The following is a 15,000-nucleotide window of genomic DNA, read 5'->3' as shown; positions in this document are numbered from 1 at the left end:
CAGGAACAGAGCAAGTGGAAAGACCGATACAAACAGTAAGCCTGGCTCTATTTTAAGCTTTGGTGCTTTGGGTTCATTACATGTTTCAATGTCTCATTATTCATTATAAAATATTTCCTTAGTGGCAAAATGAATCTACTATGTCAAAATATTCAATAATGGAAATAAAAAGAAACATACCTAGGGGTGCTCTATATGTTGTTCTAAGATTATGACCTTAATATTGACCTACCTATTCTTTCTTTCTTTCTTGGACACAGTCAAGTCATCTCTTTGGGACTGCCAGTGCCTACAGCCAATGTTTTGACCTTCAAATTGATAGTGACCTTGGCCTTGACCTTTGACTTTGTTAACTCATTGAGTGCCAATCCCGAACTAGTTCGGCTTTATTATCGTATCGCAGAGTGCCGATCCCGAACAAGTTCGGCTTTAAAAAAAAAATAAAAAATTTGAAAACATTTTTTTTGATTTTTTTTTTTTTTTTTTTTGGACCCCATCAAATCTGGTGAACATGATTTCAATCGCGATTTTGCATGTTCCACCCCCATACAACCCCATCTAACACACAGGGCAGCCATGTTTGTTTACATAACATGTAAAACATAATGGCGATTATCTCAAGAATGCCTGAACGGATTTCCAATCGGATTTTTTTGTTTGAAAGCTGTGAACAAACTGCACAAATCCACTCCAATGCAATCCAGGATTGCATTGGATTTTTTAGAGCTCATTCTTCTCTGTTTTTTTCCCATGCATGAGGTGTGCAAGGTTTAATCATGGCTAAGTTGACGAAAATAAGGCTTCTAAAATGCTTGGTAGCCAATAGCTAACTTCAAGCTAACTTCATCCTCTTCCTGTACATGCACAAAGGAAAGTGTTCAGGCAAGTCATGGCTGCAGGGCTTCTGCATATACCAGCATATCTCTATGGGATTTTCTATGGCCACTGGGCGCCCTCTAGTGGTGAAAGGGGTGGCACTAAATGAGTTAAGTGAAAATGTTAACCTCTGTTCGGGGCAGTCAACTAATCTAAGTTTCATGAATATCTGTCTGGCCATTGTTTACAGACTGGCACACAGACAGGAACGATTACAATAACATGGCTTGCCAAGTATAGCTGCGAGCCGGGTAAAAATACCCTATGTAGCCTGGCTGGTTCTTTATACTTTGAATGTCGCATCCTACACTGCTGTACACAGTCAGAGTTCTGATGTGTTGGGTGATGTTAGCGGAGCTATAAAGCAACTGAAAGAGCTTATTCAAATGGACATTAGGTAGATTTTAAACGTGACAAAAATACAACTGCCAGGTGAAGAGTGAGCAGCTCTAAGACTTAATATTTATCCGTAACAGCTTCACTGTGCCTTCTACATGTTATAATACTTAAACAAACTTAAACAAAACAATGTTTCCCCCATGTGAAACATTGAAGCAAAAATAAACTCCAAAAGGGAGTTTAACATAAATGTTAAGCGATGAATGGAAAGACGTAGTCTTGAAGAGATGTAAGTCACAGCAGCATTGTCACCTGCAGCTCTTCTGAAGATACAATAGGCGAGCCAATTATTCAACAAATTTGTCATGATTTCAAATTTCCTGGGTGGCCTCTTGTTGTGCCACTCCCGAAGTGAAAACTGATCATCTATTTGGTGAAAAGATGTGCAGACAAAGGAACAATGATTGGACATAAATTGAAAATGTTATTTGTAGCTTTTCCTACATTTTTGGAAAATCTGTAAGTGTGTCTGTTGTTTGTGTGTCAACAATGTTTACAGAAACGGGTAAAATGATTCAGACAAAGGTTTGGCTCTGATCCTTAAATCCCTTTTAATTTGGCACCGGAGCTGTGGCTCTAAACCAATTTGATTTGGTTTGGTTGGGGATTGATCAAAAAGGCACCTGTCTGCTTTCTCAAACACTTTCAAAGGGAAAGAAGGAGTGAAGATATATATCAGGACGTTTTTTTTCCTATCAGGCCCCATTTCTAGCAAACAAAGTTTTCTAATATCAACTCTTGCATAAGAACTCTAGTTGATAGATAGCACGAGCTCCCTGATGCCAAGCGAACGGGAGAGAGGGATATCTGCAACACCAAAGACTTGGCTGCCAGGATGAGTTGGCAAAGCCAGAGCTGCCGATGGCTTATCAGCCGCTTAGAGGAATTCATGTACATGCTCTCTTCTTCCCACACACAAACAAACACACACTTTTCACAGAAAATGCAAACACTCTCCCTCACTTTGGAGTAAACTTTTACTATGATGTGTTTTAAATGGTATGCGTGTGATTTCCTGTAAGTTATTGCCAAAACGTCCAGGCGACATTAATAATCCATAAACTCGCATCCTGTATGTATCGGTTTAGTTTTTTTTTCCCCTCGTTATTTTTTGCACAGGAGAAAGTTATTTACTTTCTCTCCTCATTTCCGTCCTGGACCATATAGAGCGCTCCCTGACTTTTCTCCTCCCCCTTACTTCTCCCTGCCCTTCTTTCCCTCTACCATTGTCTGTACTTCTTCTTCTTCTTCTCCTTCTTTTTTACCTTCTTCTCCCGCACAAAGAAAGTAAAGCTTAAAATGTGACTGGAAGGGAGCACAGGGAGTGTGTGTGCAGAATGTAAAGAGAGGGATTGTGTGGAAACTACCAAACGGCCCGAAGTGTACCGTGTAGAAGTAAAGAGTGTGTTTTCTGCATTGCACCACAGCGTTCGCCTCCAGCCGCCGAGGCTTCTGGGAAGGGAAGCCGACAGTGGTGTTAAGAAACTAAGTACATTTACTTAAGTACTGTACTTAGTTTTGAGGTGTTTGTACTTTGCTTGGGTATTTCCAATTTCCAATACTTTTACTTCTACTCCACTACATCATGATCTCGGATCCAAATATTGTATTTTTACTCCACAATTCTTTTTAGAAAAGTTACAAGTTACTTACTAACCACTTTGGACCTATTTTATACCTATGCTATTTTCAATCATTTAATGCTTTTACTTTTGGTACTTTAAGTACATTTTGATGCCAACACTTTAATAGCTTTACTCAAGTACATTTTGAATTTTGGACTTTTACTTGTAACAGAGTATTTCTACATTGCAGTATTGGTACTTTCACATGAGTAAAACGTGAGTACTTTTTCCAAAGCCGACCGTCAGACTGCACCCTGGGCCATAAAACCCCCACAATGCACTGCACCTCTCCTCCAGCTCCTCTCAGGCACGGGGAAAAAAGGCAATTAAAACATTTATAGGCTTCGCCCCCTAGATTTGCGGCCGGCAATTAAAAATCATTACTAATCAAATAAAAATAAAAGTAGCTCAAACTACAATTCGGCGGGGCATTGATCAGATTTATGCTACTGCAAAAGGACTCATAAAGCCTGGTGGCAATTAATGTTGTGTTTTTTCATAAAAGAAACTGGGAAAAAAGGAAAGAAAAACAGGAGAAAAAGGTTACCAGTTAATGGCAGGCGAGTTGAAAGAAGCAGCTAAACGAAAATAAAGCCAACTTATAAAACCCTAAACGAGACAACTTTTCTCGTTTTCTCTTTTTCCCCCCCATCAAACCACAGTCGTGTCTCTAAAACCTACAAAACTGTAATATCACAACCGAGCACTAGTAAACTTTTACGCTGCTAAAAGAAAACCGAGGGAAAGAAACACTGGGTTTGTGGGGGTGGCGGGCGGTGGTGGGCCACGCCTGTGTGTCTCTCAGGGTTCTGGGAGATTTAGAGAGCTTGGCGGGCGGCCAGGGAAGAGCGTCCGGATCGATGGAGGCGTCGGTGCGTTGTGTGCAGAGCTCCGAGCGTGGTTTACAACCGAGGGCCGCGGCGGTCAGAAATCACCCCGAGTGACACTTTGACATCGGGTGGGCAGGCAGCCGCAAATAGAAATGTCAGCAGTCTCCGTGGCTGGAGTTTTACACTGCCAGCCAGGTTGGCATGCCTTAAGACAGTACACACAGAACACAGTGCTACAGTACAGAGCAGCAACAAAGCAGCAGTGTGCCTGGATGACTTGGTGACACCTGATGGAGGGGGAGATGTTGTTTATAAGGGCTGATGCACTGCTTCTGGAAAGGGAGCTCTTTGAGAGTCACTTCAAACTAAAGAAAGCTGAGGGAAAGGTAGGCTGTAGATCAGTTCCTACTGCACAGGAGAGCTATTTCTAAGTTGAAGCTCGGCTCGGCTACTGAACTGTATACGGATATGAAAAATATAAATGAACTAAAGATACATGAATCACTTCATTATTATTAACTACTTAAAACCCTATAATTCCTAGAGTGCCCCAGGGGTCTATACCAGGCCCTCTCTTTTTTTCTCTCTCTTCACCAAATATCTTTGTCGAAGATAGATGATCTATAAGCTCACAAGAGTCATTAGTAACGTGCCGTAACGTAAGTTTGTTGATCGGGTATTTTCAGCGAATGTTCACCCCCAGAATCTAGCGCAGCGTAGTTCATTGGGACACGGAAGTTAGAGTCTAGATATAACCCGAACCCCCCCTCTTCATTCGCTAACAGCTAATTAACGCCCACGTTCACTCTCATTCACTCTCACGTTCACTCTCATTCGCTACAAGCTACTTCACACACGCCTCTTTGCTCAGTGTAGTCCTTATAAGCAGCCTCTGCTCACTGCTCATTCTTCATGTTCAGCTGTCGAAGCAGGTTGTGTGATGTGTGTTAGAAAAATAGTCTGGTTTACTCAGCTGCATGTAGCATTTGGTTGGAAATCAGGTGCGGCAAAAGAGCCTAAACTAAATGGTTCTGGAGGTCAATGGTTTATGTCTTGCTTGAGTCGTCAAGTTAACCTGATATCCTCGATATTTACGGTTGTTCGGTGAAGTTGCAGCATATCATTTATTGGATTCTGACGGTCTCCAGGAATTAGCCTGCACCATCTTTTGTAGTGGGGAAGCTTTCATTCTGCCCTGCAGGAGTTCAGTCTCTTCGGCGTACGATAAGTATGGTAATGAAGGTCTTACTTTGTGGCATATAAATGTAGGCACCAGTAAATTCTCCATGCGGTGGAAAGTTTGATAATGGAGGCTCTCGTAACCAGAAGCCTCTCATAACCAGTCTGTACTGCTTCTATCATTCACACATCCACACCTGTTCTCAGGCTGGCAGTGTTGCCACGTCTGCTCGTTATAAGCAACTTGGTTTATTTCTGTTAAGTTTCTAGAAGTGGGTTGCTTCTGTTGGGCTCGTTCTGAAGTGCAGTTGTCTATATGGCTTGCCTTCATCGTTCCTTTAGAAATGGCAAACGTATTAGAGCGGTGAAGGGGTGAATCTTGGGCTTGTTTTCATAGACCAGGTCCCTTGTTTCACTCACAGACTCTGGCAACCGGAGAGTTTCATCTTGGTGTGGTGCAGTGTTGATCTCACCTCAGCACTCTTTCTAGCTGCTTTGGAGTCGATTAGTATAGGATTGAGTCGAGATTGAGGATTTATATTTAGTTAAATGTGCAACGGGAAATGTGGTTAAGAGCTGCTTAAGGGCTTCTGGGTCGAGGCTGGTATCGTGACTCCCTCATTTAAATTGTTTGGTGGTGAGCTAATGCTAGCATCCTGGCTGTTTGTTCATGCTAAGCTAAAGCTAGCTTTCATCCATTCCTGTGCTTGACAGGTGATAGCTTCATTGCTTGGTTAGCATAAACTGTATGCAGCTCTAAGCAGTCTAGCATTGTATAATTATTGGCGTTATCAGTTCAGCTCATGCTTCAGCTGCTTCATGTCTAATAATAATTACAGCTAATGCTACAGCCACTCGAACTGCTGTTAACATGCATGCTAATCATTACAGCTAAGACTACTTTACCCAGGCTGTTGCTATTATGGCAGCCAAACCATAAGCTTGATGCTTCCTCTGCGGTTACTACCAGTAAGGCTCCCTAATCGGGAGATAAGCGACCGTAGGTCACTTATCTCCACAAATAGGGAAAAAATGTGTTTTGCCAAAATCTTTCTGATCCATGTTGATGACATGAGTGTAGACATACTGTGTAGTGATTTTCGTGATTTTAGGGCAAATCTGTAGGAGCAGTGTCCAAAAATGTGTTTTTAAAAATCGGCCTGGAGGTGGCGCTATATGGGACAGATTCATGTTGATGGGATGAGTGTAGACATACTGTGTACCGATTTGCGTGATTTTAGGGCGAAAATTGTAGGAGCAGTGTCCAAAAATGTGTTTTGCAAGAATCGGCCTCATGGTGGCGTTAGAAGAGGGCCATGTGAGAAATGAGGGGTGGGGTCTCCGCGCCGGCAAGGCGGACGAATAGGTACCGGCCCCGGCTGTCCCGGTCGCTCCTAGCCGGAGTTACGGCATTTTATGTGAGCTGCAGTGTAGGGGGTCCTCCACTGGGGGCGCCACCACTTTTGCATCCGTTCTGGAGCACCAGGAGTCGGCGGTCCCCGGGAATTCCCCGTGAGCAGCCCCGTTGGGGTGGTCATTTGGTCATGTTTGCGCATTTGGTCATTTTTTACATCTGGGGGTCCCCCAGGGACCTGGCAGCCAAGGAACGTGTGTGCAAAATTTGGCATGGATCGGGGCAACGGTAGGCCTGGGGCGGTATGGACATTTTGTTACCGCGATTACCGTCTTCCCATTTACCGCCGGTACTGCGGTAATTACCGCACCCCCGTATCTATTAATTAAGGTTCGGCGATAAGCCAAAATATTGCAATCATCTTCCCAAAAGGAGGGGCGACACAGCCTGACTGCCCGAGTTATACTTCTCCGTACAGCACAGCGTGTCTGGCTTTCAAAGGAGCAGATCTACAAGCTCACAACATGTCGCATCCGCGATGCGTTCTGAGCTTTTAGATCTGCACTGTCGGGTTACCATAGTAACGTAGGCAAGCTACGTAGGCTAGCTACTTGGGCTATTCAGACACAAACAGCTGAAGGAAGGGTTGTCAGATCGTGTACAGTGATTCTGTAAACTCACGTCACGTCTCAACTCTCAAATCGCAGTGATTGAGTGCTGCTATATACAGGTTTTAGTTACAAGACTTGACAGAAAAGGTTATAAAATCGCCGACGCGCCGCTGGACGGAGCACAACGTGCGACGGAGAAAGTAAAATAGTTTCTCCACAGTGGAGAGGCGACACAGCCTGACTGCCCGAGTTATACTTCTCCGTACAGCACAGCGTGTCTGGCTTTCAAAGGAGCAGATCTACAAGCTCACAACACGTCGCATCCGTGATGCGTTCTGAGCTTTTAGATCTGCACTGTCGGGTTACCATAGTAACGTAGGCAAGCTACGTAGGCTAGCTACTTGGGCTATTCAGACACAAACAGCTGAAGGAAGGGTTGTCAGATCGTGTACAGTGATTCTGTAAACTCACGTCACGTCTCAACTCTCAAATCGCAGTGATTGAGTGCTGCTATATACAGGTTTTAGTTACAAGACTTGACAGAAAAGGTTATAAAATCGCCGACGCGCCGCTGGACGGAGCACAACGGGTGCGACGCGGTGGAGAAAGTAAAATAGTTTCATTTTCGGCTTTAGTCCACGCGGCCCGCGCTCCGCCAGTAATCCGTATGAATAAAAAAAGATATGCCACAACACAAGGTAGCCTATGTATTAACATCCTTGTGTCGAGTGGATTACAGAGAAAGAGTTGTGCTCCGTACTCTATCTATGCCCTGCGTGCAGCCGTGCACTGTGTACACTGCAGGTCTCTGTGTGTGAGTGACGTATGTGGCTTCCAACGTGTGGTACACGGCCCAGAGCAGAGCGGCATGGAGCGCATGCGGTCCTCGCTTCTCCCCCGTTTTAAAACTCGCTTGTTTTCCAATAAAAAATAGACCTTTTTTTTTGTCTTTTTACCGCGGTAAGCACAATGACACCGCGGTAGACCTCGGTATACCGCGGTACGGCGGTACGGCGGTTACCGCCTCCAACCCTAGGCAACGGTTGCGGAGATATAAGCAGGGAAAAAGTGTGACGTGTGAGGTGTGACAGACAGACTGACAGACAGACGGAGGGACGGACGGAGTTACACTTTGTGGTGGTTTTGATAGTAAAGTGCGACCTACGGTCGCAATGAGGTCAGTCATGAGTCTGCTAGCACAGCAGATCGCATTGATACTACAGCTTCAGCTGCTACTGGCGATACCATGAGGTCAGTCATTGTCCATTGAGTATTTTGCCATTTTGCCTGAGTATCGAATATTTTCGAGTACTGAGTATTTTCGAGTACTGAGTATTTTCGAGTACTGAGTATTTTCGAGTACTGAGTATTTCGACTACTTTCGAGTACTGAGTATTTTCGAGTGCTGAGCATTTTGCTATTTCGAGCATTTTCGATTCAAGCTTTTTGCTATTTTCAGCATTTTCGATTCGAGCATTTTGCTATTCGAGCAGTTTGGATTCAAGCTTTTTGCTATTTCGAGCATTTTGCTATTTCGAGCATTTTCGATTTAAGCATTTTGCTATTTCGAGCATTGCGTTGCTACATTTCTGCTTTTGCTTAGCATGGCAAATAATTATTTCTGTGCTGGCCTATCGTGGTCTTTATTTATATTTCTGCATTGTAAATGTATTAATTCTGCGCTGGCCTGTCGTGGCCTTTATTCATATTTCTGAATTGCAAATGTATTAATTTCTGTATTTCTGAATTGCAAATGTATTAATTTCTGTACTGGCCTATCGTGGCCTTTATATTTCTGCACTGCAAATATATTAATTCTGCTGGCCTATCGTGGCCTATTTCTGCACTGCAAATATATTAATTCTGCTGGCCTATCGTGGCCTATTTCTGCAAAGCAAATCTATTAATTCTGCTTGGCCTATCGTGGCCTGTTTCTGCAATACAAATGTATTAATTCTGCTCTGGCCTATCATGGCCTATTTCTGCAATGTATTATTCTGGTCCGGCCTATCATGGCCTTTCTCTATTTCGGCACTGCACATTTATTCATTGCTTGATCTCATACTGCTCTGTTTTCTGTCTTATGAGCGATTGCCATCATGGAGATGTATGTTGTCGGGACGACCTCGGGTTCATCAAGGAGGCTGGAAGGTCCAGGAGTGCGTCGGTGCTGCGGGTTTTCATCTTTTGCAGCCATGGTCATTGCCGAGCAGTAATTAAGCTCACCTTGGTATTTGGATCTTCTCCCGAAGCCATGAAAGGCAGGTCATTCGTTTATCAAACTATATCTTTCTCAAATTAATCCTGTTCAAGTCTGTTGTATGCTATGGTGGCTGGTATTGCTCGAAATGCTACCTCGTAACCATTCACTCAATTCATTTCAAAAGAGCTTTATTGGCACGAGAAAACATACGTTTACATTGCCAAAGCAAGTGTCATATTTAAAATAAAAACTGTTGGAATGGGGAACATATACAGCTGGAGGGGGTACAGCATTGTATAAACAGAGCTATGTCGCATTGACACTTTACATACGTTCAGGGTATAAAGCTTCGAACATAGCATTATTTCATCTCAAAATGCTTTAAAGTAGCAGCCCTGTTCCATATACTATGTGCAGTAGGTCTATTGTCAAGCCATGGCTCGTAGTCCTTAGGGCGGTCGTGTTTCTAGCTTCGTCACAACAGTTCACAATCTTGCTGCTGTGTTCGCACATTCAAATGTTTCAAACTCGCTTCACTATGCATTTAAAGTCAGACTCATTGAATTTATAAACTCAAACCGTTGTCACACTGTCATGCAGCATTCATTCTCAATGAAGACGCTCGTGTAAATGCACTATCATACTCAGTCTCTCATATTAACATACGCGCTCTGACTTTTTACTTGTCTCTCAGCTCATGTTTCAATTAATATTAAGCTGGAGCAATCATTCTAGCAGATATGATTATTTGTCATAAGATCTGATACCGCTGTTTTCTGTCATTCCTCTATGTCCCGCTACCTGCAATGATGTCTAAATCCTGGAGGTTGATCTCATCTTCACGGATACCGGGAAGGCCATGTCAAGGGCTGGGTTCGCTGCCAGGCCGTGTTCGGCGTGCCGGAGATGTGGATTTGCCCCAAGCGGAACTCGGCAGCATCCCTGGTTCATCATCTTTAAATCCACAGGACATTGGCATCTGCTGCTACGATTCTTCATTTTAATGCGGCTGAGATTCTTCAGCTAAAAATGAGTGTTAACTCGTAATCAAGTAGCAAATAATTCAGGAGGTTCATTATTTATCCCAGTCCCTCCCTGCTAGGCAGTCAGCATCAAGGGTTGGATCGGGGGTAAGTCCCTGCGTCATATTGGGGCATGTCCAGGGGGTGTACTTGTCATCAAGCACTGAAGCGTTGGTCATACGTTGGCGGTCTGAAGCTTTCAAGCTATAAATCGGCTTAAGGCACGAGATCTTGCATCTCAGAAAGCACGAGCATTAACTAATGGTAATCTATCATTCAGATGGCATGATATTCTTTGTTAATTGGTCATCTTATACTCCTGCCGTAGTGTGGGTTGGGGGTTCGGGTTCGGTGGTTATGCGAAGGCCATTACGTATTTTTACAATTTATTCATGACAGATATGTTCTCGCCGGAGATCAAGGGTTGCCATGTCTCGCCGGAGATCAAGGTTTGCTATTACGCACTTATTACAGTAGTTTCTTAGATAGCATATTTTCTTCATGTCAGATATGACTCGCCGGAGCATGGTCTGCCCTAATAATTCATCTGGCTGTATCAGGATCAGTGCCTGAAACAGGGTCCACATGAATGGGGCGTCATCTTGAGCGCTCGGATGACGACATGTAGAATATTTTGTTCATATCAAATCTGTTTTCCACGAGAACATGGTTTGCCGATCTATTCATGTGATGTCTCGGGTCGGTACAGAGTTATCACATGAGTAGTAGGGCTAGGTCATCGGACCTTGCATATGAAGAAAATTAGACATGCTTGTCTATTACTAGTCTTACTCGTTAGATTTCCATTAATCCTCATCTACGTTCGCATCATTGTGGGATAACGGTTTAGATGAGGAGGGCATACGGCTCCTCGTTAATGGAAATGGGACACTGCACTCATGGCGTTATTTCGTCGGAAATAACCATATATAGCATTTAACCACATTTCATTCACTTATTTATCTTATCTCATTCTTAAAGGTGTGGCTCTGCATGGATTATTCTCACAGCATGTGAGTGAGTGTTGGGGGTCTGAGATAGCAGATTCTGTGTCATGTTACGTTTACACAGATAAATCTGTATATCATCAGAGCAGAGCCCATCTGCCAAACTCAATGCAATATCATTGCATAAATGTTACGTTATACGTTATTTCTAATAAATGTCAAATGGTCAACTCTAAGCTGAAGTGTTTGAATGAAATCTAGCGCAGCGTAGTTCATTGGGACACGGAAGTTAGAGTCTAGATATAACCCGAACCCCCCCTCTTCATTCGCTAACAGCTAATTAATTCATACGCCCACGTTCACTCTCATTCGCTACAAGCTACTTCACACACGCCTCTTTGCTCAGTGTAGTCCTTATAAGCAGCCTCTGCTCACTGCTCATTCTTCATGTTCAGCTGTCGAAGCAGGTTGTGTGATGTGTGTTAGAAAAAAAAATCCTCCACCTCCCCGGCCTCCTCCCTGTGGCATTAGCTTCAGTTGTATGGATGCTCCGTGATAGGATAACATGGGATCGTACCATGGTTATTCTATGATTGTGGTATAATGAAATGTTGATTGTACTATGGTTATTCTGTGATTGTTCGATATGTCGATTATTGTATGATGGTTATTCTATGTGATGTAATTTATGATGTAATTGGGAGTTCATGTTTCATGTACATCTGTAACTTATGCTCTGCTCTGGGGGGTCTGAGATAGCAGATTCTGTGTCATGTTACGTTTACACAGATAAATCTGTATATCATCAGAGCAGAGCCCATCTGCCAAACTCAATGCAATATCATTGCATAAATGTTACGTTATACGTTATTTCTAATAAATGTCAAATGGTCAACTCTAAGCTGAAGTGTTTGAATGAAATAAGGATGTTGTTATAGGGTTTGTGTGGTTAAGGCTATGGTTCTCAGGTCACCCCTGTAAATAAAGTCCACAGCACCCCTGAATTATCTTGATACTTTACTACAGCACCTTAGATTTAAGTCATGTTACGGTACGTAAAAATAACCGTATTTTCCGGACTATAAGGCGCACTTAAAAGCCTTTAATTATCTCAAAAAACTACAGTGCGCCTTATAGTCCAGTGCGCCTTATATATGGATCATTCATTGACATTGACATTCCCTTTAGCACAGCTCCATCTGTTTGATGCGCAACGGTAGCGTCTATTATGTGCGCCTTATAGTCAGGTGCGCCTTATATATGAAAACAGTTTGAAAATAGACCATTCAGTGACAGTGCGCCTTATAGTCAGGAGCGCCTTATAGTCCAGAAAATACTGTATGTAAATCTTTACTTCTAAGATACAGTATGTCACGAGGAAAGCGTGAGATCTGTTTCTATTAGGACATGTCGAAAAAATGTATACTTGATATTTAACCCTTCTGGGGGGAACATTCATCAAAAATAGCTTTGACCAAGTCTAGAGGGTCTAAGAAGTGGTTAAACTCAACGTGATATTGATCAATTTCAAATATTATCAAAGTATTCTGCGGCACCCCTGGACTTCAGCACCCTAGGGTGCCACTGCACCCACTTTGAGAAACCCTGGGTTAAGTTAATGATGGCCACACACAGGCACGCACAGCTGCTGTCCTTTAAGTTCAGTTAAACCTAGATGTGGGACACATCGTAACAAAATAATCTGCAGCGCCTTTCACGATGACCTCATCGGCTTCGTTTTGAAAACGATGCGGTGAAGATGATTTTATAGTTCAGGCCTTAAGCTGACACTCTTACTCAGGCTGACGGACAGCCAAAGCACCGCCATCAAGTCAAGCTAGCGTTCCAGAATGACCAACATTACCAGCAGCTAACAGCAAGGAGAATGAGGGTCAGTGTGGCCTATCAGCGAAATAATATTCCAGTAATGGTAGAATAGAAGAGCCAAGGACGAGAGCGGGACGAGAGCTAAGAATAGAGGTGTAAAAGAATGTTTTTGGCTGCATAATCTCTCGCGCACGCACGCGCGCACATGCACGTGCGCATGCACGCACAAGCACACACACACACACACACACGCATACGCACACCAAGCATTTAATATATCGCCACTGTCCGTCAGAAACCTGGTACCTTGTATTTTTGCAAAGTAAAGCCCTGCTTCATCATACAAGACTGTCGCACAAATCTACAACGGTGCGAGGCGGTGTGTGCTTGTATATTGGCTATTTTCACTATTTTAAATCATTTCTTTAAAATGATGAATACAAAACATACATACATTTTTGGACATACAAGGTTTCCACCCGACAACAACGATATATTTTGCGTGCATTTGGACCGAGGCCTGGCAGGTCTACAGTATGTGTCTTGGAAACTGTGCATGATGATGACAGTCCCACACACTCACAGTCTCTCTCACACACACACACACACACACACACACACACACACACACACACACACCAAGCATTTAATAAATCGTCACTGTCGGGCAGCAACCTTGTATCTCCAAGTTTCAAATTTGTACATTTTTAGCAAAGTAAAGCTGTGCTTCATTATATAAGACTGTTGCACAAGACTAGTGAAAACAGCAGGTCTACAAGCACACAACGCCTCACGGTGCGAGGTGCTGTGTGCTTGTAGATCGTCTGTTTTTTTTCACTATTTGAATTCATTTTTTAAATGAAAGATACAAAAGCGAGCGGTTTTGGACATACAAGGTTTCCACCCGACAACAACGATATATTTTGTGTGCATTTGGACAGTGGCTATGGGGCGGGGAACTGTGTGTGCGCGACACACACACACTCACAGTCTTTCTCACACACACACACACACAGGAGTGAGGCGGTTTTGCAGACTGACCGTGGGTGGGCAGCCCCATGTTGCTGGCCAGCTGGTAGAGGCGTTGCTGTTGCTCCTCGTAGGAGCCCTGCTCGCTGAGTGCAGACATCATGCGTCTGTAGTGCTCCTCTGGGCTCATGTGGCTGTGGCCTCCCCCCGCCTCCAGCACGGGGCTGTGGGAGTTCTCTGCACAGTGGAGGAGATACCGCCGTTACAATCAGCCACCAGTAGGCCTGGCACGATGCTTACATAAGCGCTATTATCTGAGACACTGGTTCTCAACCGTTTCAGGCCACGACCCCCAAAATAATCATCACATTTTAACTGGGGACCCCCCCACCCTGAGGAGCACTGAGAGTTGAGGCATAAGATTTTGTATAATACGGTTCTATCGTGAAAATAGCCGATCTATCGGCTATTTTCACAATTTCTGCCTCTAATATTTGACAATTTGGCTAATGTTTAATTTGTCATTTTAGAGGTATTAAAAAGTCCTTAAATTGAACTTTAGAAATGTGCGGATACCCTCTATACACTTAAACTTTATGTTGGTTTGTTTACTGTTGAGTGAAAAAACAACGTTGCACACAAAGTTAATCATCTGGGGACCCCCCAAAATAATTTGGGTACCCCCCTGGGGATCCCGACCCACAGGTTGAGAACCACTGAACTGAGATACCGGTAATCCTGAATAATATTTGCACAATGTTGACACATTTTCATACATTTTCAACAAAACAATCCCAGAATTGTGGAAATGGATCTACAAGCTCTACAAGCTCACAATGTGTTGCGAAACTTGCGATGCGACGTGTTGTGCAGCTGAAGATCCGCTATTTTATTAAAGAAATATAATAAATACTAGAGGCTCACAACTACTGTACGTCGCACCTCCGATCTGACCGATATGCCCATATATGGCCATATCAGAGGCACCCAGGGGACACATGCGCAAGTCTGTGTCATGAGGACGTGGACAGTGTTTCATCAGTTCAGACCTGATGAGGACACGTGTTGGCTTGAAACGCTGTCCTCGTCCTCATTAAAGTGACTTCCCCGGAGCTTTATTGCAGTGTGCAGAGTCTGCAGACTTCTCTTGTCTTCACT

At 43.6% G+C, this 15,000-nt stretch overlaps 1 protein-coding gene across 1 annotated transcript in view; it reads right to left on the bottom strand.

Annotated features, from left to right (window-relative positions):
- The window catches only part of samd11 (sterile alpha motif domain containing 11), a gene marked incomplete at its 5' end in the record, with an annotated part of 72,591 nt that overhangs the window by 24,215 nt on the left and 33,376 nt on the right, over window positions 1-15,000 (bottom strand). The window contains one exon of the mRNA XM_080732662.1: window positions 13,915-14,079. Within this exon, the coding sequence (XP_080588788.1) occupies window positions 13,915-14,079 (165 nt within the window). The remainder of the gene's footprint in view (window positions 1-13,914; window positions 14,080-15,000) is intronic.

This window comes from Nannobrachium achirus (assembly GCF_963921795.1).
Source record: "Nannobrachium achirus genome assembly, chromosome: 9".
In the NCBI taxonomy this organism is placed as follows: Eukaryota; Metazoa; Chordata; class Actinopteri; order Myctophiformes; family Myctophidae; genus Nannobrachium; species Nannobrachium achirus.
The sequence above is the reverse complement of the archived record's forward strand: the minus strand, read 5'-3'. Positions and strand labels throughout refer to the sequence as shown.